The following is a 26,908-nucleotide window of genomic DNA, read 5'->3' on the forward strand; positions in this document are numbered from 1 at the left end:
TTGAGAGAGTTCTAGCATGTGGTGAGCTTGTGGGAGGAGTAATCAATGAAGGATCTAGATTTAGAGCTGGATAGCACTTGAGAAAGACTCTAATCCAACCCTTACATTTTACAATTGCCAGCTTCTTCCAGTTCTTGTGGTTATTATAGGAAGAGATGTTGTCCACTTTATTTTAGATGTTAGAAACTATTTCAGCTTACTGTTCCCCAAATGAAATAAGAGCCTTTGGGTTACTTTGAATTCCTAGGATTATTTTTTTTTCAGTTTATCTCTAGATACAAAACATAATTTCATATGTAAAACTAACAGTATCAATCTTGTGCCAGTTAAGCATCTATTTTGAATTGTTTTCCCATTAAAACATTACTTGTAATGTTTCAGAAAAGTATGCTTTCACTTTCTCTTCCTTTGACCAAATAATTCATTTGAATTCCATTAAATAGACATTAATTGCCTACTATGTATAGAGTCTTGTAGGTTGCTAGGGATATAGAAATGAAAAAAAGATTTTGTTGATAAGGAGAGTAAAATCATTTTTTTATGGAGTATAGGGATAAAATGTCAATACTGTTTTGTATGATGGCTTTTCTCATTTTAAAAAATGAATGGGTTAGATTCCCTGATCATTAAGGACACTTTCAGCTCTATTGATTTAGAATACAAAAGTGTTCCAGAGAAAGAACTATGAGAAACTTTAAGCTTCTGGAAAGGGAAATTCTGTGGGTGGATGTTACTTACATTTATGATCTGATCTCTCCTCACCTCCTTCCTGTCTTTTCTTAGCTCCCTGCTTTCTCTTTCCCAACTCTCTCTCCAGGTGGAGGAGTGGTACCTGAGCAGAGGATTAGGGCAATATTCACTCTATTATTTGTGCTTGTGTGTGATTTGGAGTGAGATTGGGTGTTGGGGAAGTTGTAAAGGATTCTCTAAGACTATTAGTTGTAGAGAAGGTGTGATGATCATTGTTAGGAAAAGTTTCCTCATTGAGAGTTTCCTCAGTCCAAAAAAAAATCACAGCTCTAGCTCTATCCTAAATAGTGAACAAGTGTGAGCAGTAATAAAGGCAAAGCCCTGGATTCAGGTTAGATGGGCTCAATTTCCAGCTATTTCACTTACTCACTGGGTTACCATGAATCTTTATAGATATCAGTTTCCCTTCCTAAGGTGAAGAGATTGGACCAAAATCCCTGGTAATTATAACATTGAAGCAATAGAAGGAAGCAGCTATTCACTTAGCCAAACCCTTCTAACTTTATTCCAGCTCTCAGGAGAAAACAGAGATTGAGTGGCTATAATCAGGACAGCACTTTGGCTTTTCTGGGCTTGGGTCTCTAGGGCAAGTCTATGAGGAAGCCACAGGCTGGTCAGTGAGTCATTCAGGACAATAAATACCAGGGTGAGTGTGCTTGTGACTAGGGGAATGGAGTTGTACTCTGGGATCTATGATTGAAAAAGCTTTCTGAAAAATCATCTGGGTGAAGGAAAAGAATGAGTGGGGAGAACTAGTATGGCTTCCACTGAACCCTTTTGAAGATCAATAGGTTGATCATTTCCCTTATAGTTTTGCCTGTTTTCCCAATATGTACAAGAGGATAATCATAAGATGATAAAATTAGAAGTGAAAGGGATATTAGAGGCTATAGAGTCTAAGCCCTTCATTTACAGATGAGAAACTCAGGACTCAGAGAAGTTACTAACTAACAGTTGGGATTAGTACCTAGGTCTTTCTTACTTTATGTTCATTAACTTGTTCATTATGTTATATCACTCCACTAAACTGCTTGAATTCTAAACTTCTCACTGGATCTTTAACCATCAAAGATTAATTTGAGTTAAAAAGCTTCTCTTTGAAAGTGGAAGTCTATTGGTCATTCACACTTTGGTATAATCTTACTAATTATTTAAAAAAATGGAAGTAGGCTAATGAAAAACATTTACAATTTAGTATAATCTTTTTAATTTTTACTTAATTTTAACTAGTTGAAAAGAATGGGAATTTTATTTTGGGAAGAAACAGGAAATGATGATAATATTTATAATAATAACTAATATTTATATAAGGTTTTAGGATCTGCAAAGTGCTTTGAAAATACTATCTCCTTTTATTTTCATACTAACCCTCAGAGATAAGGTGCTGTTAGTAGAAAGAGGGGCACAGAGAAGCTGAATGACTTATATAGTCAAAATATCTGAATCTCAGATTTGAACCCAGGTCATCTTGACTCTGAATTTAACACTTCATTAAGCCAGCTAGCTGCTTCCTTGGCTGGGCAGACTGGCATGCAGCACTACAGTTGACCGGTTCTGGAAATAAGAAAAAACCTGGGGATTGCTTTAGAGCAATAGTTCAATTTGCTCATCTGTAAAATAGGAATAATACTAACAATAATAACAAAAATAATAATAGCATCTACATCCCAGGGTTATCATGAGGATAAATGAGAGAATCTATGTAAAAGTACAAATAAATTGAGCGATGATAATGATAGCCATAGAGCCCAAGGGGTAAGCTGAACCCATAAACTTTCTGGTGTAGTAGTTATTTTCTCAAAATGTGGAAATCTAGACTCTAGTCTTATTTGTTTGAATAACAAATAATAGCTTACTTCTCTGGGCTCAGTATTCCCCTTTGTAAAATGAGGGGATTCTATCAGATGATTTCTAAGTCTCTTTTAAGTGCTGAAATTCCCTGGGCTATGTTAACACCTTGTTCCAAACAGATAAGTGTTCTAGTTTCAGTTAATCTACAGATAGGAAGTGAATAAAATATAATCATCAAGAAATTTTTTTGGAATGAGTTTTTAGGTCCTTTGGGAAATTCAGGGGTGCTTGACTTAGACTGGCACTGACTGACTATGCAAGGGTGGGGTAGCCTGGCTTGAGGCCAAACTGGATGTTTCTGCAATGACACTAACATCTTATTTGTTTGCCCAGCTCCTAGCCTGGTCCTTAGCCAGAAGTAATTTCCTATCCTTAGTCCAGATGCTGTGTGACTGGGGAAGGAAAGCATCCACAATGTGAAAGGCACTCTGGCAAATTTCATTTTGCTTTTGTCCTTGCTAAGGGGGGGAAAGGAGGGAGATTTGGAAAAATTCTCCTCCCACCTACAATTGGTCTTGTCAGAGCTCTTCTCTCTGGATAATTAGGCAATTAGCCTGGGACTTTGTAGTTTTCTTTTTCAACTTGGCAAAGGTAGGATTAAGCTGAAAGCCAGCAAAAGCATCTGTTTTGCCTATACTTTCTTGGCTTGCAGGGAGAGGTTATCTACCTTTGGTAATTTATATTTTATCTAATTTAGAAGTCTCTCCACATCTAGGAAGCAGAGACATTGGATAGTTTACTACCTTGATTAGAAAGTAACGTTATTTTCATTTATTTGTGTGACTTATAATACTGTTTAGTAATATCATTCTCTCCAACGGCTTTGCAGAACATTTACTAAAGGCCATATTTATCTAATCTAAATGATCACTTATCTGATATATTGTAGGAAGGATTCTTTGGAGTATAGGTTGCTGCTGACCGCCACCCCCCCAGTCTGTGATTCCTCCAGGTGAGCAGAAGAAATGATAATAGCTGTTCAGTCTGCTAAGGGCTGTCAGATGCACTTGTCACTCTCTTTGGAATATTGGATGTGTTACTTTTTGTGACTGGAGTATGAGCTTCATATTATGATTTTGCATAAAGGGTTTTAAAACCATTCCCATTTCTTTTGCATAACTTTGATCTCCAGCTCTCTTCTTATAGGGCCTGTGCATTCTTTGGGGAACATAGCAATTCTGTTTTCATCTCCTAGGATTTCATAGGAGAACTTTTGTGCAAAGAAATGTATTTTGTTCATGACTTTGAAGATTGATTTTATTCCTATAACCTGTATTTTGTTTTTGAATATTGCTTTTGGGTTGCACTGTTGATTATACTCTCATTCCTTTGAGATCTATTGATAGAAACTGTGTGATACTAGAGTAGTAATCATAAGATAAACTGTATTAATTAGGAAGGGGGTGATGTTGGACATTACATTTTATTAACTCAATGAAAACAATGTTTTCTATGTATCTGTGTCATAGTATCATTATCCCAATTTTCGAAATTCTTCTGATTCTCTCAGGATTTTTTCTTATTAACTAAAAGAACTCTTAAGTTAAATAGCTATGGGCTGCTTCAGTTTAACAAATTATTTAAAGTTTTGAGTTTCAAAATGTATTCTTCCCTTCCTCATTCCCCTCCTTTCTCCAGGAGAATATAAACAATCAGATATAGGTAATACATGTACAATCATGTAAAATGTATCCATATTAGTCATTTTGTATAAGAAGAATCAAAGGGAGAAAAATAGCTTTGCATTTTATCAAAATCAATTTTTTTTCTCTGGATGTGAATAACATGTTTCAATCTTTGGGATTGTCTAGGATCATTGTATTGCTAGAACAATTAAGTCGTTCACAGTTCTCCATTGTATAATATATTGCTATTACTATGTGCAATGTTCTTCTGGTTCTGCTCATTTAGCATGAATCAGTTCAAGTTTTTCTTTTTTTCTGAAATCATCCTGCTTGTCATTTCTTATAACACTATAATATTCTATTATAATCATGTGCTACAAGCTTGTTTAGCTACTCCTCAATTTGTTCTTTTGATTTCCATAAAAAAGAGTTGCTCTCAATATTTTCCTTTTTTTTGTATAACTTTGGGATATAGACCTGGCAGTGGTATGGCTGGATCAAAGAACTTATTTGCAAATTGATCTCTAGAAATTCATATAATTTTAACTCTTTTCCACTCTGTGTCATAGTATCATTATCCCCAGTTTTCTAAATTCTTCTTATTCTCTCAAGACTTTGTTTCTTATTAACTTAAAGGACTCCAAGTTAAATAGCTATGGGCTGCTTTGGGCTTCTAAAACATTTGGGCAGAGAGATAGATGTTTGCACAACATTATTCAGTTTTGAAAATGAAGATTATTTTAATTGACATTTCAAAATGAGTTGTATAGGAACTCAGCTGGCTTGAATCAAGTCAACATTACCATTCCCTCCTTCCCCACAATGATCTCTTTCAGACGGCATGAGGTTGTGCCACTCTGACCTTAGCAAGCTTTAAAAGAGCAGCCCAGTTACCTGCTGCAGTATGAAGGAATTGGTTTGCTGATGAGAAAATAGTGAACTTTACCTTAACAAATTATTTATGGCTTACATTCCTGGCATTGCCTTTTAGGGAAAGATAGTCTGTTGAATCAGTGCTATGTGTACTTTTGTATGGAAGAGTGTAATAAATGTATATAATTAGCAAAGAATGTGAAAGGTTATGCTGTTCAAACTCAAAAGTGCTGATCTCAAAACAAGGAACACATTCTTTCTCCTTTCATTTGAATAACTGTATAATATAATAAAATGAGGAAAATGAAAATGAAGAAGTGTTGAGCTAAACCATTTTTAAAAGTTCCCAAGAAAGGATTCAAGAGATATCTGTTATTTCCTTCCATACACTAGGTGATACAGGTGATTTTTGGTCTTTTGCCATAAGTCTTGAGAAATCTTTTTGTTCTTCATATAGTTCTTGACTATAGTTGATGAGCTTTTCTCACGGTGAATCTTGGCATCGCTTGCTCTCTTCCTCTCTTATATCTTGATATCATATTTCCAGTGGTTGTTACTGCATTAACCTTCCTGGAGGCTATTGTACATTTTAGGCAGTGGGACCTAAAATGATTCAAGTAATTAGTTAAGAAATGGATTGAAAATGTGGACTGTGAGTTCTAGTTCTTGAACAGTGAATTTGGAGTGATTTTAGACATGTTCATGCCAGACTTTTATTTGCCCGTTAGAAAGAGAACTAGTAGATAATAAGAGCTGGCAAGATTTAAAGCTTGCAAAACACTTTAAATAATATTATATCCTTTGATCCTGGCAATACCTGGTAAGTGTTACCATATGATTACTATTTTACAGATGAGCAAATTGAAGCAGAGACAGGTTAAATGGTTAATCATAGTGATTAAGTCTGAAATAAGAGGTAAACTCAGTTCTTCTTGACTTCCAAGACTAGTACCTGATGGACCATCTATGATGAAAATAAACCTTAGAAGACAATTAATGTTCTGTCCTAGTCACTTAAGGCAGAGGTCACATTTTAAAAAAATACATTGTCCCCATTCAGCCATCTCTTCATTTCCCACAAGGGCTGTGTTCTGGACTAGACTTCTGCATCATGCCTCCTTGCTGCAAATTTTCCCTTTTCCACATTACCTCTTCTGTTTTCTGTGTTGTCTTCTCTCATTAGATTATAAATGCTTTGAGGGCAAGGACTGTCTTTTTTCTTCTTCTTTGTATTCCCCAGCACTTAGTAAGGTGTTTGACCTCTAGTAAGTGCTTATTAAAAGGTTATTGGCTGACTAAACAATCCAGTTCATTTCCTTATGGAGACACTTATCAGCAATGTAGTTAATAGAATGCTATACTTTTGCCTTACTGATTGTGTGATTCTGAACATGTCATGTCATCTCTTGAACCACAATTTTTCTCCTCTATAAAATTGGAATAATAATACATGATGTTCCAAAAATCTTAGTGAAATTTTAGCCCATTCTAAACTTTAATAAGTCCAAAATGGCACTAAAACATTTGAATTATTTTATACTTTGTAGTACTGATTTCACAGGCCTGTCTGTGAAGACTGGGTGTGTTACTAAATTTAAAATGCTGTATATATGAAAATCATTATCATTCTTATCATTATATCATTACTGCTTTCTTTTTGTGTTTAAACAAATAAAACTAACCACCCCCTAAAACTCATCTAAATCTCTGTATTTAGATGAAAACTACTTGGACTCAGGGACCTTAGTGTTTTTGTGTTAAAAGTAGCAAAGGTAACTCATATGTACAAACTTGTCTGTGTTTACTTTGGAGTGATGTGACAGAGATGATGTTAGACAAAATAAAGATTTTAACTTCTCTCTGTTTAGATTATGATGAATAAGATTAATAGGAAAAGGCATTCTTGTTAACTTTGGCAGAAAGTTTATCATTTATTTTAGAGAAATTTGCTCACATTGGTCAATGTTTTATGGCAAATGTGAATGAAGAATATTTTTTTGCTTTTAATGAATATTTATCTTCTTAGCCATCAGGAATTCTTAATATTCAAAGTAAAATAAAAAGTGCTTTTAATTGCATATTTAAAAAAAGTTTTAAGTTTTCATATAATTGAGATTTGTGTTTTTTTCTTTGCAGGCAAGAAGAGACTGATAGAAGAGTGAAAAATGTAAGATATGTTTACCTTTCTCCTTCCACCCAAATTATATCACCCCTGCATGTGCCCAAAAATATTTAATAAGCTCTGTTTCTTTTCCAATGACCCTTTATGGGTTAGAAATCATTCATTTGTGAAATTCTAAGTGTATTTGTCTCTAGATATTTCTTGTGCTTCCTAAATCTTGTTGGATAAGAAAGTGAGAAGTTGGATTATAATAGGAAGGGGCAATGGTGACAGTATGATTGAATGCAGTACAATTTTTTTTTTAGGTAAATGTGTATTGTGTTATGTCTAAATGGTGTAATTTGAAAACTATTTGAAAATCTGATTATATGAAATTTAAAAAGCACATTTTATAAGACAGATTTTTAGGATAGCATTATGAAAGGAAATTGACAAACTTGTTTTTACCCTCTCTGGATCATTGTAATATTAGAGTTTATGCTTATTTATTTATTGTAAAACTAATATAATACATCTCTTGATTTTATTAACCAAAATGGATAGAATTTCTAGAAATATTTTCTTTACACTAAACATTTTAATAACAATTAAAAAGTCTATAGATTAATTATTGAAGTGTTTTCACTCGTGTCTAGATACTGCTACTTTGCTCTGAAAATTTTATGCTTTATTTTTGTGTATTTATTCAGCAAGAATTCATCACCAACCCTTACTATTCCTTCTTCTTCTCCCTTTCCCCCATCCAGAATATACAGTATATCAAGATATGGGCATCTTCTAAAAAATAGCAAAAATTTCTGATACTTTTAAAATTTTATTTTCTAAATTAAAAAAATTATATATTTTGCTCTTCACACTTAAAGTACTCTGAGTTAGCAATTCAGCAATTTTTTCATGTTATGTGGATTAGAAATGAGTTAAATACTTGACTAATCCTTTTTTGGAAATACTATTTTACTAATTACATGCAAAAATAATTTTCAGCCTTCATTTTTCTAAGATTTTGAATTTCAGATTTTTTCCTTCTCTCCCCCTCCTCCTCCCCAAAATGTCAAGCAATATGATATGTGCAACTATGTTAAAATATCCTAAATTTTTGCTAATAATTTTAACCTGTGAGATTCTTTTCCTTTTTAGGTTTTGATTACTTTATATTGGCTGGGCAGGAAAGCACAAAGTGACCCTTACTATAACGGTCCTTACCTTAACCTGAAAGCATTTGAGAACCTTTTAGGACAAGCTTTGACTAAGGTAAGGAATCTGTTGTTTTAAATATTATCTTAAGTAATCTCTCATTTAGCAAATACCATATATTATGATATAATCTTTCTATTCTGATAACTTTTTATTTAAATGAATGTTGGTTAAAAAACCACATCATTTAGTCATCAAAATGGGAATTAGGATGCTGTACCATTAATATACTGATGTAAGTCACTTCATTTCTCCAGTTTTCTCATCTATAAAATGAAAAAGTTAGTTTAATTTGCTTTCTAAGGTCTCCTCTCCCACTTCTAAGGTTTCATGATTCTGTGATTCATAGTAATCATTAGTAATATCAATTTGTATTCTATTATGCAAAATTCTTTTCTGGAAGTCTGATAATTAGATGTCAGACATTATTGTATATTAGCATTTGTAATTAGGTGATATTTACAACACTTTTTTTCTATTTAAAATAGTTAGGGGAGGCTAGGTGGCGCAGTGGATAGAGCACTGGCCCTGGAGTCAGGAGTACCTGGGTTCAAATCCAGACACAGACACTTAATAATTACTCAGTTATGTGGCCTTGGGCAAGCCACTTAACCCCATTGGCCTTGCAAAAACTTAGTTGTTATTGTTATTACTACACACAATCAATTGTAGACACATTTCAATGAATGGTTTGTGAAATTTTGCATTCAACTTCATTTCAGAGGGTTTAGAAATATAGAAAGAACCTTAGATATCATATAGACTAACCCCCTAGATTAAAATCCTGCTTCAGATACTACAAACTTTGTGATTTTGGGGGAAGGCACATCTATAAGACCAGGGGTTTGGATTTGAGGACTTCCATGGTCCTTGTCTATCCTAAATCTATGATCCCATGCACCTTTTTTTTTTGAGGGAGTACTTTAACTTATTGGGGTTTTTTTTAGGTTTTTCCAAGGCAATGGGGCCCAAGGCCAAATAACTAGGTAATTATTAAGTGTCTGAAGCAAGATTTGAATTCAGGCCCTGCTGACTCCAGGGCTTGTGCTCCATCTACTGCACCACCTAGCCACCCTCCTTTAACTTATTGTTAAAGAAACTTTGAGGGTTAGCTAGGTGGTGCAGTGGATAGAACTCTGACCCTGGAATCAGGAGGACCTGAGTTCAATTTGGCCTCAGGTGCTTAATAATTGCCTAACTGTGTGACCTTGGACAAGTCATTTAACTGCATTGCTTTAAATAAATAAGATTTATAAAAAAGAAAAAGAAATTTTGACCAAAAGAAGTTAAATACTTTTTTCAAGACTGCAGAAACGTTATGTAATTTGTTGTTATTCAGTCATCTCTGACTCTCCATGACTCCATTTGGGGTTTTCTTGGCAAAGATGCTACAGTGGTCTGCCCTTCTCTACTTATTTTACAAGTAAGGAAACTAAGGTAAGCAGGATTAAATCACTTGGCTAGGGTCATACCTGGCCAGGGTCTGTGGTGGGATTTGAACTCAGATCCTCCTGATTCTAGGACTAGCACGCTAGCCTCTATATCACCAAGTTGCAGCATTAAGTGATAGAACAGGGTTTTCAGCCAATGTCCTCTGATGTTTTATCAGGGTCTTTTACTACTAAACAATACCTGTTTCTTGCTTTAGTAATTCTATTTAATTTTTTAAAAAATTATTTCCCACTCTTTATTATTTTTAAGCACTATTAATTACCAGAGAGGCACTAATCATGTAAATCTAAAACAGAACCTGATTTTAACAGTTATGTGTCCTTTGAGTTAATGTGTCTAGAAGAGTTTCTCTTAGGCCTAACACGGAAAGTGTTGCTATACCTATTGACTGCAAGCACCTTTTGAATGAAATAGGCAAGTGAAAATTATTAGTAATGGCTGATTAAATTCCTGGAAGCTCAAACTAACCTATTGTTAATTTAAAAAATAAAATTCTTTAGGCACTTGAAGACTCCAGCAGTCTGAAAAGAAGTGGCAGGGACAGTGGCTACGGAGATATTTGGTATACTGAACGTGGAGAATTTCTTAGTCCTTCAGCCTACCACAAAAGAGACGATTCCTTTGATAGCTTGGATTCTTTTGGGTCTAGATCATTCACAAGCTGCTCATCAGATTTAACTCTGAAAGGGGGCAGTGAAGGTAACATTTTTTTAAGTTACTTAACTGATATGTTTTTCCCTAGATGTTTTGTTGTTGTTGGAGGGGACATGGCAGGGGACAAGTTTTGGGGTGAATAAAACTAGAACAGTTTAGGATCAACAAGCAGTTGTGTCATCATGAAGCAATGCTGCTATTTTCTTCCTCTCCTATTATTTTATCCTCTTCTCTTCAAATCTATATTTCTGGAATTTCTTAAAAAATTGGTGGCAAAAATATGGATGCCTGTTAGAAAATCACTTTGTGGCTACTATTATAGTGTGATGTCACTTTTAAACAAAATAAAAGCATTATTGATGTCTTGATTTTTCATCTTACTCATTTCTGAAAGTGTCCCCCCCCCACATACTCAGAGAAGCTTCCCTTGTAAAAAAGCCATATAAAAGGACAAAAAAAAAATATAGTTCGACAAAACCAATAACGCAATGGCACTTTCAATACAACATTTGATATCTGTTGGTCTCAAGGTCTTTAAAGAAGGGAGAAAGGTACATTTCTTTATCTCATGTCATTTATCTCAAGTTATGTCAAGTATTTTTGACTTTAAATCTTTGGATTGTTCCTGACTGACATTTATCCTGACTGTAATTTCAGGCAAGGAATATTCCTTCCTGGAAAATTCCTCTACTTCTTCAACAGGAAACAGCTACTAAATTGGAATTGTGAGTCAGACTGTGACAGTAGGGTGTTTATCCCTTTGCTTAATTCATATCAAGATGAAAATTGTTATTCTTGAACATTTAAATTTTTCAAAATAAACTACCATTTATTACATTTGTTGTAAAAAGTCACTAAACAATCAAATATGTTCCCTTTTAAAAATAGATCCATGAGATAACTTTCATCATTATTTCTGGTGTAAGTTGCAGTTAGTTTATTCTCAAGTTATGTGATAATATCTCTTCATAAGATCCTGCATTTTATTTGACATAATGTTTTAATACACAATTCACATAAGTAATTAAACCATTAATGGAGAAATAGTGATTGAAATTTGTAACTTTTATTATTAAATTGTCCAAAAAATTTGAAATATGTAGTATGTGTTTCAAGTTCTTTGGATTGTTTCATAATAAATTTATGTGTGTGTGTGTGTGTGTGTGTGTGTGTGTGTGTATACACACACACACATATATATGTATATACATTTGTATTTCTATCATACATGTATATACACATACACACACATATATATATATCCTCATATATATGTGTGTGTGTATATCTATCTATATCTATTGAAAGAGAGAGAGAGAGAGAAAGAGAGAGTGTGAGTGAGTCAAGGAACCATAATGAGAAGATGAAAGAGAAATGTATTAGAAAATTCAAAAGTAGTACTAGAACATGCTGCCAAGCCTCTATTTTAGAATTCATTTCTATACTCAAAAGTATTCAATGACTCCCCGTTATCTACTGAATTGCTTAAAATCCTTATCTTGGCATACAAGGTTATTTAAAAACAATTCCCAACTATATTTTCAGCTTTACTTTAGACTTGCCATTTTATGTGTGCTATTATTTTAGCTAGAGCATTTGACTTATTGTGCATCTTTTTGTTCTCTGCTCTCTCATTTTTATACATTTGCTTATTCTGACCCCTTTATCTCAAGCCCATTTTCCTCTTTCACCCTCACTTATTGAAATTCTTTTAATTCAGGCTCAATGCAATAACCATCTCCTCATAAAACTTTCTTTCCCAATTATTCCTACTTGACAGTTTTCATAACTTATATGGATTTTTTCTCTGCATTTATCACTTTTTCTTTATTATTCTCTCTGTAAAATTGTGAGCTTGAGGCTATAATTATTTATTTTTATATTTTTAACCCCACTTCCTAACAGAGTGCAAAGACTTATAGGCTCTAAAAATTTTTTTTTGATGGGGGTAAACAATTGAATTGGAACTGTAGCTTTCTCCTATCTTCATAATTTTGGGAGAAGAGAATACTGAGAGTATTCATAGAGTGATGGCTTTGGTGTATAGCCAATGAAATAAAATGTTTCGTTTGGGGAATTAATTATTACAAAACACTTGATATTTATGAAGTTAGAATAATAAGTTGGTCATCATTAAGTACTTCCTTAATATACCTAAAAATAAAGTCAATGTACTAATTTTAAATTATATGTATTTTTTTCCTATAGAGTTTTTGTTTTTGGTGATATTTCCATTTTTGACAAGCATTTTTTTTAATCAGACTATATGCTATAAAGAATAGTACATTTGAAATCAAGCAGGTTTGGGGATCTGTACATCTGATTCCAGATTTCCTGTTCACCTTCATGTAGTTTATGCTGTATACATCTCCTACCAAGTGATGTGAAGGGACCCAAGAAAAGTAGACAGCCAGCCCATGTTGTCTGCACCACTGAGGGGAAAAAAAGGCTAGCTTTCTGCTCTTTCATTTCCTCATCCATAAAATGCAAATATTTGCACTACCTACTTTGAATATGGAAATGTGACATTCACAAGTGACTTGGGTTTAAAAAATTATTACCAAATTTTTCTATAATAATAAAAAGCACAAAATAATTCAAAATTTCAGTTCTCAGAGTGCTCTAAATTTTCATTAAATGACATACTTTGACAAAAATTGTTAGTGTGTAATGTTTCTGGAAAAAATATCAATACCAGACAAGAAAATTGAGGTTCTTAATATTAGCTCCTTGTCAATTCAGTCACAAAACTCTAAGAAAGGGATTCTTTATCTTTTTTTGGTGTCATGGGCCCCTTTGGCAATCTGGTGAATGAAACCTTTGGTTTCTCTCTCAGAATAATGTTCTAAATGCATAATATAAATTCCAAAGGATTTCAGAATATAATTGGATTTATAAAGATAGTTTTAAGAATTCCCCCCCCCCCGAATAAGTTAATGGCTCTCCACTGATGGAACCATTGATGTAAGAACTTTCATCTCCTTTTTTCCTAACAGCTTAGTGTTTCCTCTTTTCCCCATCATCATCATCATAGCATTTTGCTTTTAGGTCTCTGCTCACTCTGTTAGCTACCATAGATGCCCTCTTACACTTGGGACAAAACCTTAGATTAACCCTGTTGACCCTCAGGTTACTGTCTTTTCTGGTCAAGTGGGTCTTTCCATTTCTGCCAACATGCATTGCTCTGAGGAGGTATTGTTCAACAATGCTGCCTTTGTGGTTAACAAGATAAAGGGGAAAAAAGTGTAGTGAAGTGGTAGTAAAAGAGAAGAAAGTATATCAATAGCAGTAGCAATAATTGGTTGGGGCAAGTATATTCTGATTGGAAAATTCAAACCTCTTTCCCCTTCATCTTTCTCAAGTTTCCTTTTGTCTCTCTAAAGATAGAAATTGTGTTTTATGTTTATTTGAATAAGAAGAATATAAATTGATGCACTTAAAATTTTGTGGAAATGATTTAGCATCATAATATAAAATTTCCCAAAGCAATTTCTCTTGCTACTAGTGGTGAATAACTTACACTTGGCTTCCATCTAGACACTGATCTAAGATCTGTTGAGATTTGTCTGTGTGTCTCTCCAACATAGACATTCAAGCATACATTTAATATATTTGCATTGCTTTGGTTAAAATTACTTAATTACTTGGAAACTATTTTAGCAACTTATTTTAAGTAGACATGACTTGATTATGACACAATTTGCCATGCAAAATAGGTTTCTGGAAACTACCCATGGGGTTAGGGTTGTGAGGAGGAGGAGGAGACTAACAATAAAGATGGTTTGGCAAGAGATTAGTGCTTTGTTTTCTGCATAGAATGTGGTACAGTGAAAGAATGTAATGCATGTAGCTCCAGTATGCAAAGCAAGTTCCACCTAATGGTTCTTATCACAACTTCATGACAAATTTCTAAAAATAATCTGAGCAGTTAGCATCAGCAGTGCTGAGTTTCCAAGGGAAAGATAGAGCAAGCAAGCTGTGTGGGTTTCAGTTAGATGCAAAATCTGGAGAGTGAAGCAAAAAAATTGTATATGTGTTTCTTTTTAGGTTGTGAGAGTGACACAGATTCTGAACTCACATTCAAAATGCAGGATTATAACAAGGATGACATGTCCTATCGAAGGATATCAGCTGTGGAACCCAAATCTGCTCTACCATTTAATCGTTTTTTACCCAACAAAAGTAGACAGCCAACCTATGTTCCTGTACCATTGAGGAAAAAAAGATCAGACAAGAATGAAGATAACAGAAGAAGTTGGGCAAGTCCTATGTACACTGAAGCTGATGGAACTTTCTCAAGGTACTGGTGTCAATTTTAAATCTCTAATGTTAAAATTCAGTGTATTTTGTGATTTTATTTTGATATAATACTTGAATATGGCAGCAAAAATAGATTTTGTACATTCTTTGGAAATTTGTTTTAGCTGTACTCCTTCCCCCTTTAATGTGTTTTATTTTAGTCATTCATATCTGAAAGGTTTCTTTCTTCTAATTTAGAATATCAGCATGTGATTACAAGATCCTATTTTTGAATGTATACCCTTGAGCTTCTGGTAAACCTCTCAATTTATCAGCTTGTTCTTAGGGGTCTTCACGTTCAGTGTTATTTTCTTCATATTCTTCCTATTTTGATTGAACTCAGTGGAGATGAAAAGAATCATTTTAACTCCCCATCAAATTAGCAGAGCAGGATTTAGTTTTTTGAAATTCAGCTTCAAATCTGATGGTGATGTGTGACTATAACAGTGGTTCAGATTCAGAGACTGAACGAAGGAGGTTACCTGACATAATTTTGGATGATTTAGCCAGCCGTAGATTCCGAGTGAAAAAGAGACATGAATGTTCCTCGGCATCTAGACAGCTTTCCATCCGGAAAACCAGCCTGCCTAAGTCTTGTTCACAAAAGCTTTCTACAACTGATCCTTTAGCTGCTGGATTCAAGGAACTGATGAGGTCAGAGAGACTTGTATTGGCTCTGATTATCTATTGTGTTGTTAATTAATCCAGAAAGTACCCCCCACACCAAAGTGTCATTTGTTTCCCTTCCCTTTCCTTCACCTTCTCTTCTTACTTTCTCCCTTACTTTCTTCTCTTACTTTGTCCTTCCTTCCTTCCTCTCTCTTTCTACTTTCCCTTTTTTCTTACTCCTTTCTTCTTTCTTTCTCTACCTCCTTTCCTTTCTTCCTCTCATTTTTTCTTCCTCTCCCTCTTCCTCTTCTCCCCCTCTCTTCCTTTCTACTCCCTCCCTTCCTTTTCCCCCCTCCTTTTTTTCTTTTTCTCCTCCTCCCTCCCTCTAATTTGCTTGTGCACTTTCTCTCTCCTTCCTTCCTTCCTTCCTTCCTTCCTTCCTTCCTTCCTTCCTTCCTTCCTTCCTTCCTTCCTTCCTTCCTTCCTTCCTTCATCTCTCTCTCTCTCTCTCTCTCTCTCTCTTTTTCTTCTTATAGTCACTAAATACTTATTCTACAGTGTTTCAAATGATTATTCAGTGATTATGATAAAATGCATCTATAATGCGTTAACTTTGTTTCAGGGACTGCAGTGATGAAAGTGAGAACTAATTTGCTTTGTTCACAGTGGTGTGATCTTTGTGAAGCAAAAAGCATGTGTTTTGTGTACTCCTTGTCAAATTGCTCATAAAATATCTTAACTGGTTGGATGTTTTGAACAGTAAACAGAGAAGGAAATGGGACACTAAAATGGAAAACAGGTCAACAATAAAAGAAACTTCAAATTCCTCTAGCTATTTGGAAGAGGAGGAGGAAGAGGAAGAAGATGAAAAAGCCACTGGCATCCCAAACATTGTAAAGGATGATCTTTATGTGCGCAAACTAAGTCCAGTAGTGCCCACTGTAGGGAGTGACTTTGATAAGTTTCTCCCCAAAAGTTGGACTCCAGAAGATCTAAATTGGAAAAGAATTAAAAAGACATCTCCTTACAAGCCATGGTATAAGGAGTTTCAGGGATTCAGGTTTGTCTTCATGCATGTTTCTTGGAGCTTGTAGATTTTTGACTTGATTCATTTACTTTTGTGTATATCTTTGTACACAAAAGAAAGATGTGGGTGGGGGGGTGAGGCAAGCTTCTCCATACTATTTCTGGTCAAGTCACATCAGCACTTTAAATTTTTGAGGTATTTTGGAAGATATAAAATTTGAAATAGGTATTTAGTGGATAAATTTAAGAAATGCCTGAGTCCTGAAAAAAGAAATCTCTACAAATAGTTATGACTTTATATTATTTTCAGTAGTCCTATTTTTCTCTGTCTCTTCTGTCTTATTTTTCTTCCCACCCCCCCTTTCTTATATCATGATGAAATAGAAGGATTTCAGACTCTGAAGATGAGAATTCAATCTGTGGACAAAATTCTGCCACTTTTAGTATGGCAGAGAGAACAGGGAGAGGTTCAGATGGCAATTGCCAAAGACGGTCAATCCTGATGGACCTTGCTACCAAACAGGCCCCCAAGTCATGGAACAGAAATACGGAAAGGAGACTCAGTGATCCTTCTGATAGACCAAGGTTGATATGATTGCATGAGCCTAATCCATCTGAAGAGTGATCTTAGATTATCTACTTGCTTCTGCAGCTGCACTAACACAAGCAGATGTGACAATCCTGTTTTTACTGTACTGAAGCATGAGATGCCATTTCTTGAATGCATTCAATATGAAAAAATAATAAAAAAATGGTTTTTGGCAAGCTTAAGACCTTGACCTGTATATAGATTTTAATAAAAACCACAGAAACCTAAATTTCTCTCTTTTAAAAGTAGGGAACAACATACTTCTGGCATAACAATTTCATTTGCATTTTAAAAAATAAATATTTAGAAACTTTTGCTTTTTTAGTTGCATGAATGTACATTGGAGGAAAAATATTTTGCTAAGCCCTTTCCAGTCATTAAAAAAAACAACAGATTCAAATATTTTCTTTTTTTTTTAAAGTTAAAAACTCTTCTCTGATCCAAATCTAGATTTTAAGAGGAACTCTGTGGGTGGAAATTTCTTCCATCAATACAGATCAGCAACTCATCTATAACTTAATACTTCATAAAGCATAAGAAATTAGAATAAGTTTCTTGAATTATATTAAGAATAAAAATACTTTCCAGTGGCATATAGGTAGTATATGTCAGAGGTAGATCTTGGACCTAGGGCTTTCTGTTTCTTAGGATCCCTTTATCCACTCTGCCAGGCCATCTTTCGATTATAACCTAAAAACATGTGAAAGCAATCAGTGGATAAATTTATAATCTTTTTTCTATGTTCAATGATTAGACATTTTAAAGGTAGCTTGGGATTCTATATTTTCCTTGTAATTATATATTAGAAAATATAAGAGCAGATGCACTTTTGATTTAAAAAATTTCCCCTGAAATACGGCCTTGCACTATTTGTTAGCATCAATTTTATTTTATACTAGGAGTAGCAATGAAAGGGTTTGGAAAAAATTTGAGTGCAAACCTGATGGGATGAACAGAAGGAAGAAGAATAAAAGTGCATTGTTCTTCTGTGTCTGTGTATTTTTATTTTGTATGTTTCACAGACTACATGTTTATTGTATTAAATGTATGTCTCTCAAATATGGTAGTCCCTCACTATTCTTTTTTCTTATTAAATCAATTTAGGAAACATAGCATAGTTAAAATGGTTCAGAATTTGAATCATAGGAGCTTGGGTTCATGACCTTACTATTTACTATGTGACTTTAGGTAAGTTGCTCAAGCTCTCTGTGCTCAGACACCTCACCTATATAATGAGAACACTGGAGCAAACAATCTTAGATCCCTTTGAACTGTAGATCTAAGATCCTCCTGCCTCATTAGTATAGTCAGTTGGTGTAAAGATGATATTTAGTAAACTAAACTAATGCAAAAAACTTGCTTTTCAACAGAGAAATCAACTCATTCCCATCCTTTGGTGACTCTGATTTCCTCTATCGGGCTCATTTTAGTTAGTTGAGTTAGTTTTTTATTTTTATTTTTTTTAGGCAAGATAGTGCAATATTAGCAAAGCCAAGATACAGTAGGTTTTACATTCCAAATAGAGTAAGCTCTTTGCCTTAGCACCTAAAAACATTTACATATACTGTTTAGTTTGTCTCTAATTTAGTTGCCTTTTAAAATAGTTTCTAAGATTCTACCTTCCTTTTCTTTTATATGCTTCAGTCAGTTTTTATTACTTCAGGCCTTACAAACATATTCTGATGACATCTTGTCTTCTGAAACAAAGACCAAACTTGATCCCACATCTGGTCCAAGGATCATAACATGCCGAAGAAATGTCTTTTATGCCCCGGGTTACAGAAGAGATGATACTGAGAATGGAATATTGGATCCTGACTTAGAAAATGATGATTACTTTGTAAGGAAGACTGGGGCCTTCCATGCTAATCCTGCTGTTCTTCAAGCTTTCGAAGATTTTAGAAGATTCTCTGTTCCTGAGGATTTCATTGAGCGAGATATAATTCTGCAACAGAGAGAAGGTGAACCTGTACTTCCAGATTTAGAAAAAGATGACATGATTGTTCGCAGAATTCCAACACAGAAGAAGGATGTGCCTTTATCAGGAGCTCCAGATAAATACCACCCAATCCCCTTTCCAGAACCTTGGACTCTCCCTCCAGAAATCCGAGCCAGATTTATCTGTGTACTTGAAAGGACATCCCCATCAAAAGAAAAAAATAATAGTTGTAGAGTATTAGTTCCATCTTCTTGTCAAAAGAAGGATGATATGTTGACTCGTAAGATTGAGTCCTGGAAGCTAGGATCAACTGGACCATCCATCAGTTTCACTCCTGGTCCATGCAGTGAAGAAGACTTTAAAAAATGGGAGGCTATCCGAGTGGCCAGCAAAGTTAGGCACAAGAAACGACAGATGGTTGAGAGGTCAGAGTGTGTTTCTGCAAGACTTGTTCATTTAGTTGATTGTCCTGTCTAATTCTTGTGAAAGAGGGCAACAGTACGTGTTGCTAAACAATGCATGCTATGTGCAAATTTGAGAAAATTAGTTTCATTTTGCTTTGATAAAATTACTCTTGTCTGGCAGAAAAAATAGTGCAATACCATATTTGTACTCCTTGTTTCCCTTCAAAATTACAATATCACTTCATTCATTAAATATACCTTCTCAGGTTCTGTTAAGAATGTATATCCTGAATTCAAAAAATTATGAAATTTGCATGTAACCCTAAGCAAAAACACAGTTCTCCATTATAGTCTGAGATTTTTATAAGCTCTTATTATTTCTGTCCAGGTATTTTGTAAACATCTGGATATGTTCTGTTTGAAATTATGTGATAGGGAACATGGGATTGTATATAATTTTGATTTAAAAGTTTTCCCCAGAAATATGGCATTGCAAATTTTGTTTCCCTTAATTTTGATTTTGTCTCAGATTTTTCAGTTATGTGAAACATTTTTGCTTTTGACTTGAGGCTTAACAAGGTTAAATGCAAACTTTGATGAATGTAAAAATGCATGAATTTTATTAGTTTTTCAGCAACGGAAATTCTAAGTCACTTGAACTTCATGTGTATGTAATGATGGCCATTTTTGAAATGATAGCGTCTGCATTTATGTGTTAAGTGGTTTGTATTTTGGGTGTTGAATTAGAGGTGGACAAATTAGATGAGATTTATTTCAATTAACTTAGTTAATTAGAATTGCAACTCAGTTGTATATGATTTTCAAATGTCCTAAATATAAGGATTGCTGATTTAGGTACAATTCAAGAAATCTAAAAGATTTTGTCTGAATTTCATCAGATTTTAGGAATTATTTAAATAATGTTGGCTGTGATATGGGTAAATATATAAGTAAAATTCTTTCACTGTTTAATATTTGTCCATCTCTAGTAGAATTGTACATACAAATTTCAACATTGAAGAACTAACACAACCAGAAAAATAATTAATGACACTTTTAACTTTTGATTTTCTGGTTTCTTAGACTCTTTCAAAAGATTTCAGATGAGAATGGGTAAGTTTTGTGGGAAATAATGGAAAACTTTTCTACAGTTTTCATCCTCTTCTAATAACTTTTGACTGATGCTGCATGTTTATTAAGACTAAACTGGGATGCAGTGTATCAAGCATGCATGAGGCTTTAAAATGTTTTATATGGTAGGATTTTAAAGTTTAGCCCTATGTTCAAGTTATTATCTAGTTCCTAAAGCACTACATTCTAGATAATAATGTTAGATATTTAAAAGTTAACTCCTGACTTTCCCCCTAAAATTTTTGAATATAGAGGTAGTTTAAAGTGACAGAAATATTTAATAAGAAATAAAATGATATTCTCATTACTGAATAGCCAAAAGAGCACATGTGAAAACTTAAGTTTTAATAATTTCCTAATGTTTTGTTAAAATCCACAGTATAGTCTCTTTTCTGAATGAAATCTTAATACTTGAACAAGGAATGTCAACATTTATTAGTGTAGGCTCAATTTCTTTTGAGGTTAGATTATCTTAAAGGGAATTATTATTCATATTTTAAAGAATTATCATTACCTTGGGCCTACAAATTGCCTGGTGGTCCCCTTACCCAGTGGTACATGCACTTAAGAGATAATTTTCTTACAGTGATGATTGAAAATCATTTATCTGGTAATAAGTGATTACATTGGCTCATCCACAATGTTCTAGAGTCCCTTATAGCTAATCACAAGAAGTTTCAAGGCTGTGTAAGGGATAAATTACATTCTTTATTCACTGTATTTTGAAACGTTTAAAGAATTCTGATCATAACTAATCATTAAATATATGTAATAGTAATCTATCAACAAAATAAATTTAGTAAAATTCCTGTGATTTGAAAAAAATACTTTAGCCATTGTTCTTCCATTGTGACTATAAATCTGAATTAACTACAGATATCACAAAAGAATAATTCACCTTTATCATGTAATTCATGAACACAACATACAAGGTAGGTATCTTTAACTCATTTACATTTCCATAATTAATATATAGAATAACTATTATATATTTTTAAATCAAAAAAGAAGTACAAAACCTGAAAAAACCCACCAAAGATATATTTCAATAATTTTTTTGAGCCTTTATCTAAAATACATTTTAAAAATATTATATTTTTTACACTTAATTCTTCTTGCTTGTACCATATTTGACTTCTGGAACTTAGGTGTCCTTAAAAGTCTGTTATTTCAAGTAAATTGAAAATATAGAAAATAATTGAAAAGTTAATATTTAATAAATTAATATGCCAGTTTCTAGGTATGAAAGGTTTTTAAATATGAGTCATTAGGCAAGTCCTTTATAAGCAAAGATATATCCATTGACAGTTAAAAATCATTTCAGCAATATTCTCTTTTATACTTCATTTGCAATCAAAAGAAACTCCATGAATCATAGTTAATCTTTCATGTTTACAATTTACTGTGAGGAACTATTTTAACTTGTTTCAAGAACTTGCTTGAAACTTAATCTATTAGAATTTAATATTTTTTTCAAAATTCCTTGTCATATAAAGGAAGTCTTAAAAATGTAAATTTTAGATATGCTAGTAAAGTAATTTAAAAAAAAAGTAACAGTTGAAACATAACATGCACAAGAGTACAAACATTCATGGCTATTTGAAAAGCTACACTTTCTGGTCTTTCTATTTGGCTCAAATGTCTTAATCGAACTGAGACTTAAATTGAGAAATATGAATGCTACCATTTGGTATCTGTAGTTTTATTTAATAGCATTAATATTTTCTGTAATTGCATTTCAAGATTCTGACACTGATAGCAGTTTTCAGAAATGTCCTAGTGCATCATAGTATCAAAGGTTTTACAGGAACATGGAATGTTACATGTTCTGACAATAGTTTTACTGTAATTAAAAATCAAAGTCTACACAGATTATAAATAGAAATTAGATGGAGTTTAGGCTTTTAATGTAGCGCTTGCTTTATATTCTTATTTTTCTGTGCAGTGTTTTTAGTGAAGCTTGTAATACTTCAAAACCTACTATTGCTCATCGTTCTGTCTTACTGCAAAGTACTACTTATGGAAATGTCATTAACATTGTCTCTTTGGCAGATGTTATGTTAAAAGGGAAAGCAGTGCATTCTACCTATCAAAGTCTTGACTTTGTAATTTCTGGCTTGCTTTTGTTAAGCTATTAACATTTGTGAGTTGTTTTGGCTTGTCTAGCAGGATGCATTGTGTGTGGGAGGTTTTTCACATGTGCATGCTTTTATGTTGCATGGATTTTGGTGTGGTTTTATGAAATTCAAAAACCAGTACTTATTTAATGGTTGTTGGCAGAAGTCTCTAGTGATCAAAATTTGATATGAGTATAAGGATGTACGGAAGTAATTTTATAGCATGTGATGGAAACCATAGAATCTGTTGCCAATCCCAATAGGGAATTAAAAACTAATTAAAGGTAGAGTTTTAATTGAAAATAATCAACCTCCATATATGTTCAACTAACGTATTTTTAGTCAAAAGGTTTTTTTTCGTTGACTTAAGTGAAGTGACACAAGGTGAAGCCATAGGAGAAAAAAAAAAAACTCCTCTCCAAATAGAAATGAAGTAGGTTTGAGCTGCATCTGGAGAGAAGTACAGATAGGCAGTTTTCCCATTTATAGGAGTTGTGGGTTCATATTCTAACCTTGTGGTTTTAGAGGTTGGAACCCAAATCTTACTGATGAAAATTCTTCTCTTTTCCTGACCTCTTTTTGGAGTAATTACAGAGCCACTGAACAGTATTTGGCAAGCTATATTGACATCTGCCCAAGTGAATCCCAAAGCTAGCTAGCAGGAATGTAGTGAGAGGTCAGAAGGGAGGTACAATTTCAGATTCATAAGGCCTGTTTTATCCATGGCCGACTCTAGTTAAAGGAATAGATGCTCTAATTTATGGTGCAAAGTTCATTCAGTTTGTTGTAAAGGACTGACTTAGAACTTAGGAAACTTCTGACAGTGGATTTTAGGTCATTTTCTTCCTTTAAATAATTTCTTATTTATAGTTTTTGAATCTAAGAGCTTCATGGAATTTTATTTAGGAAAAAATAGATTCATAGCTAATCAAACTAACAATGTTATCCATTTCCTCAGAGAATTTAGAGGTCTAGTAGTAGTAAATAGTTAAAGCTATTACAAGGTGAGGAAGAAATTCAGATTATTTTAGGATGTCTGAGTTCATATTTTCTTCCTTTTTATTTGTTTTTTTTTTTTTACTCTTTTTGTGGTCTAAAGTTTTATTACATAGACTTCCCTTCTACTTTAGAGGAGGCCAACTAGATGCAAGGTCCTTTCTGGAATAGTGACATCCCAGGATTGACTTGACTCAAGCTGACCCAGGATAAATTTTGTACTGGTCCAGATTCCCTGAAACACTTTTCAAGTGTTTCTCTGGTTATAGTACATTTTCCCTCATAGTCAAGTCAGGTGTCACTGGCTTCCTTATTGATCTTTGAATGAGACAATCTCACCTCCCAGCTATGTGCATTTTTATTGGCTATTCCCTATGGCTTAAATTCTCTCCCTCCTTGACTCTACATTCTGGCCTTCCTGAATCATTTTAAACCCTAGCTAAAATTCTTCCTAATAACTCAAGACTTTGTTTTGACCCTCCCCTCTTTTTTTTTTAATTTTTATTAAAGGTATTATTTGAGTTTTACAGTTTTCCCCCAATCTTGCTTCCCTCCCCCCACCCCCACCCCACAGATAGCACTCCCTCAGTCTTTACTTTGTTTCCATGTTGTACCTCGATCCAAATTGGGTGTGATGAGAGAGAAATCATATCCTTAAAGAGAACGGAGTTCTCAGAGGTAACCAGATCAAACCATAAGACATCTGGGTTTTTTTTTCTGAATTAAAGGGAATAGTCCTTGTACTTTATTCAAACTCCACAGCTCCTTATCTGGATACAGATAGTACTCTCCTTTGCAGACAGCCCAAAATTGTTCCCAATTGTTGTGCTGATGGAATGAGCACGTCCTTCAAGGTTGAACATCACTCCCATGTTGCTGTTAGGGTGTACAGTGTTTTTCTGGTTCTGCTCATCTCACTCAGCATCAGTTTATGCAAATCCCTCCAGGTTTCCCTGAAATCCCGTCCCTCCTGGTTTCTACTAGAACAATAGTGTTCCATGACATACATATACCACAGTTTGCTAAACCATTCCCCAATTGAAGGACATTGACCCTCCCCTCTTAATTCAAGTAGTTCCTTCTATTATTTCCAGTCAGTCCCATATATATATATATATATATATATATATATATATATATATATATATATATATATATATATTATTTTTGCAAGAATAGAGACTGTGCTTTCTTTTTTTTAAACTTCCCTAGAACTTAGCATAGTTTTTTGTAGAGACCTATAGTAGGCACTTAATAAAGTTTATTGACTGAGTAAAGAAAATACACATTTATTTATAGTACAAAATAGAGTATGATAAATTCCAAAGGAGAGGCACTAAGTGTTATGGGAATTCAGAATTAGGGAAAAATCAGTCATGTCAGATAAGAGAAGAGTTCATAGAAACCAAGTGTGTCAAGGTTCATGAAGTGGTTAGTTATGTCAAAAACTTATAAGTGATCCAGAATAAAAAAAAGTGATTTAAAAAAATCAAAGGGGAATGTGGAGAAATAATTTTCAAAAGATTGATGAGTGTGGTCCCTAGCTCACTCCTGTCCCTCCAGAATCTTATACAATATGAGGAGTATCAAATAATAATTTTAAATATTCATGAGACTAGAATGTGAGTCACATTCTAAAAAAATAACTCTTGCTATTGGGGAATAGATATAGTTAGATTGTAACTAATGTAATTGTAGCTATATTTAATATTTTCATTTTAATTATTTAACCTAGGTATATAAATAATATGATTACTGACATTTTGTTGTTGAATTATAGGCTAATCATTTTCAGGGTGAACTCAGTATTTTTTAGCAAGACATTTCACATTTATATTTATTTTTATGCTCTAGTTTCCTATTTTTAGAAAAACATTGTCATCATAATAGTATTATGAAATTATCTTCATAAAATTCCAAAAAATGCTGAAATAAAAATTTAGATGGAAATTCCAAGTACATGTCCTGTCTTCTGCTTCTTATTATTTTGCATTTAATAGTGTGAAAATTTGGTAATCCCAGAACTTTTTGTTGCAGGAGCAAATCCTTGAGTGATATTACTGCAGATGATGTACAAAATATTCGCCAACTGCGCTATGAAGAAATGCAGAAAATGAAATCACAGCTGCAAGAACAAGATCAGCAGTGGCAGGATGTATGTACTTATTCTCAAGAGAGGGGGTGTCATAGATCAGTCTGTAGTCAACCATCACCCTTCTTTTGCAATACAGTCTTATTTAATGGTTGGTTTGCTAGTACTTCTCTTATAAGATTTTGGGGTATTTTTAATTCTATAATTCAATATGAATTATGAGAATGCCTTTCTTTTCTAATAATGTCCTCAAAATTCTAATCCTTTAAGTGTAAAGATATCTGTATATCCATATGTAGGGACATGGTAAAATTATTTCTTAACAGGAAGGAAGGTTGAGGTTCAAAAGGTTGGTTTTTATGAACTCTTCTCTTATCTGATAGGAATGATTTTTCCCTAATTCTGAATTACTACAACACTTAGTACCTCTCCTTTAAAATTTATCATACTCTATTTTATACTATAAATAAATAAATATATGTTTTCCACTCTTTATTCAGTCAATAAGCATTTATTTATAGTTGTTGGTTGGATACACAAGTTAGCTAAACTCATAGAAAGAAATTACCTTGCTCAATGTATATTTACAGAATAATAATACTTGGTTGAATTTATATAGTTCTTAAAAGTTTCAGAAGAGGTTTATATACATTAGAAGAAGACTCAGGATAAAGTGTTGGCAGCTACTGAACTGTTATAAATGAAACATTATAGGGGTTCATAAAGTCAAAAGGGACAAAGATCTGAGCAGTCAAATCAACTTTTAAACGTTTTGAAATTCAAAGAAATTACAAATGTCAACAGTTGCTGAAATAGTATTTAGCCTCAATCCTAGGGGGTGGTTTACATTTGAGATTTTGAAAAGGATAATCTTTGAGAATTGTTTGGTTTAGGAATGTCATTTGGAGACAAGAAATGGAATATTTGAATACAGTGAAAGTTAGGGTCTTTCAAGTTCAATATAAGGATGCAAAGCATGGGATAGTAGCCAGCTGATAAGTCTCTTTGGATAGAGGAGACCTGACCATGTTTTAATCTGAACCTTTAAAGGAGCCATAGAAAATAATGCTTCAATAGTGGAAGTGTCTGCATTTTCCACACTGCTTTTAAACACTACCCATTCTCTAACTTTTAAGTTCTCTGTTTCATTGAGGACAAAAAGCTTCACTGTGAAGAAACAGTGAC

General features: G+C 33.6%; 1 protein-coding gene across 20 annotated transcripts in view; it reads left to right on the forward strand.

The window, feature by feature from the left end:
• Window positions 1-26,908, forward strand: part of LMO7 (LIM domain 7) — a 252,717-nt gene that overhangs the window by 178,867 nt on the left and 46,942 nt on the right. For 5 of the 20 annotated variants that reach the window (XM_074191825.1, XM_074191831.1, XM_074191824.1 and 2 more), the window contains exons 6-16: window positions 3,491-3,553; window positions 7,236-7,266; window positions 8,359-8,472; window positions 10,368-10,566; window positions 14,569-14,821; window positions 15,268-15,474; window positions 16,190-16,489; window positions 16,840-17,040; window positions 18,689-19,408; window positions 20,471-20,500; window positions 25,669-25,786. In XM_074191825.1, the coding sequence (XP_074047926.1) occupies window positions 3,491-3,553; window positions 7,236-7,266; window positions 8,359-8,472; window positions 10,368-10,566; window positions 14,569-14,821; window positions 15,268-15,474; window positions 16,190-16,489; window positions 16,840-17,040; window positions 18,689-19,408; window positions 20,471-20,500; window positions 25,669-25,786 (2,236 nt within the window). Of the gene's footprint in view, window positions 1-3,490; window positions 3,554-7,235; window positions 7,267-8,358; window positions 8,473-10,367; window positions 10,567-14,568; window positions 14,822-15,267; window positions 15,475-16,189; window positions 16,490-16,839; window positions 17,041-18,688; window positions 19,409-20,470; window positions 20,501-25,668; window positions 25,787-26,908 lie in introns of those variants that run through there. The other 15 variants (XM_074191833.1, XM_074191841.1, XM_074191842.1 and 12 more) reach the window with 11 other exon arrangements.

Source organism: Macrotis lagotis, chromosome 6 (assembly GCF_037893015.1).
Source record: "Macrotis lagotis isolate mMagLag1 chromosome 6, bilby.v1.9.chrom.fasta, whole genome shotgun sequence".
Taxonomy (NCBI): domain Eukaryota; kingdom Metazoa; phylum Chordata; class Mammalia; order Peramelemorphia; family Peramelidae; genus Macrotis; species Macrotis lagotis.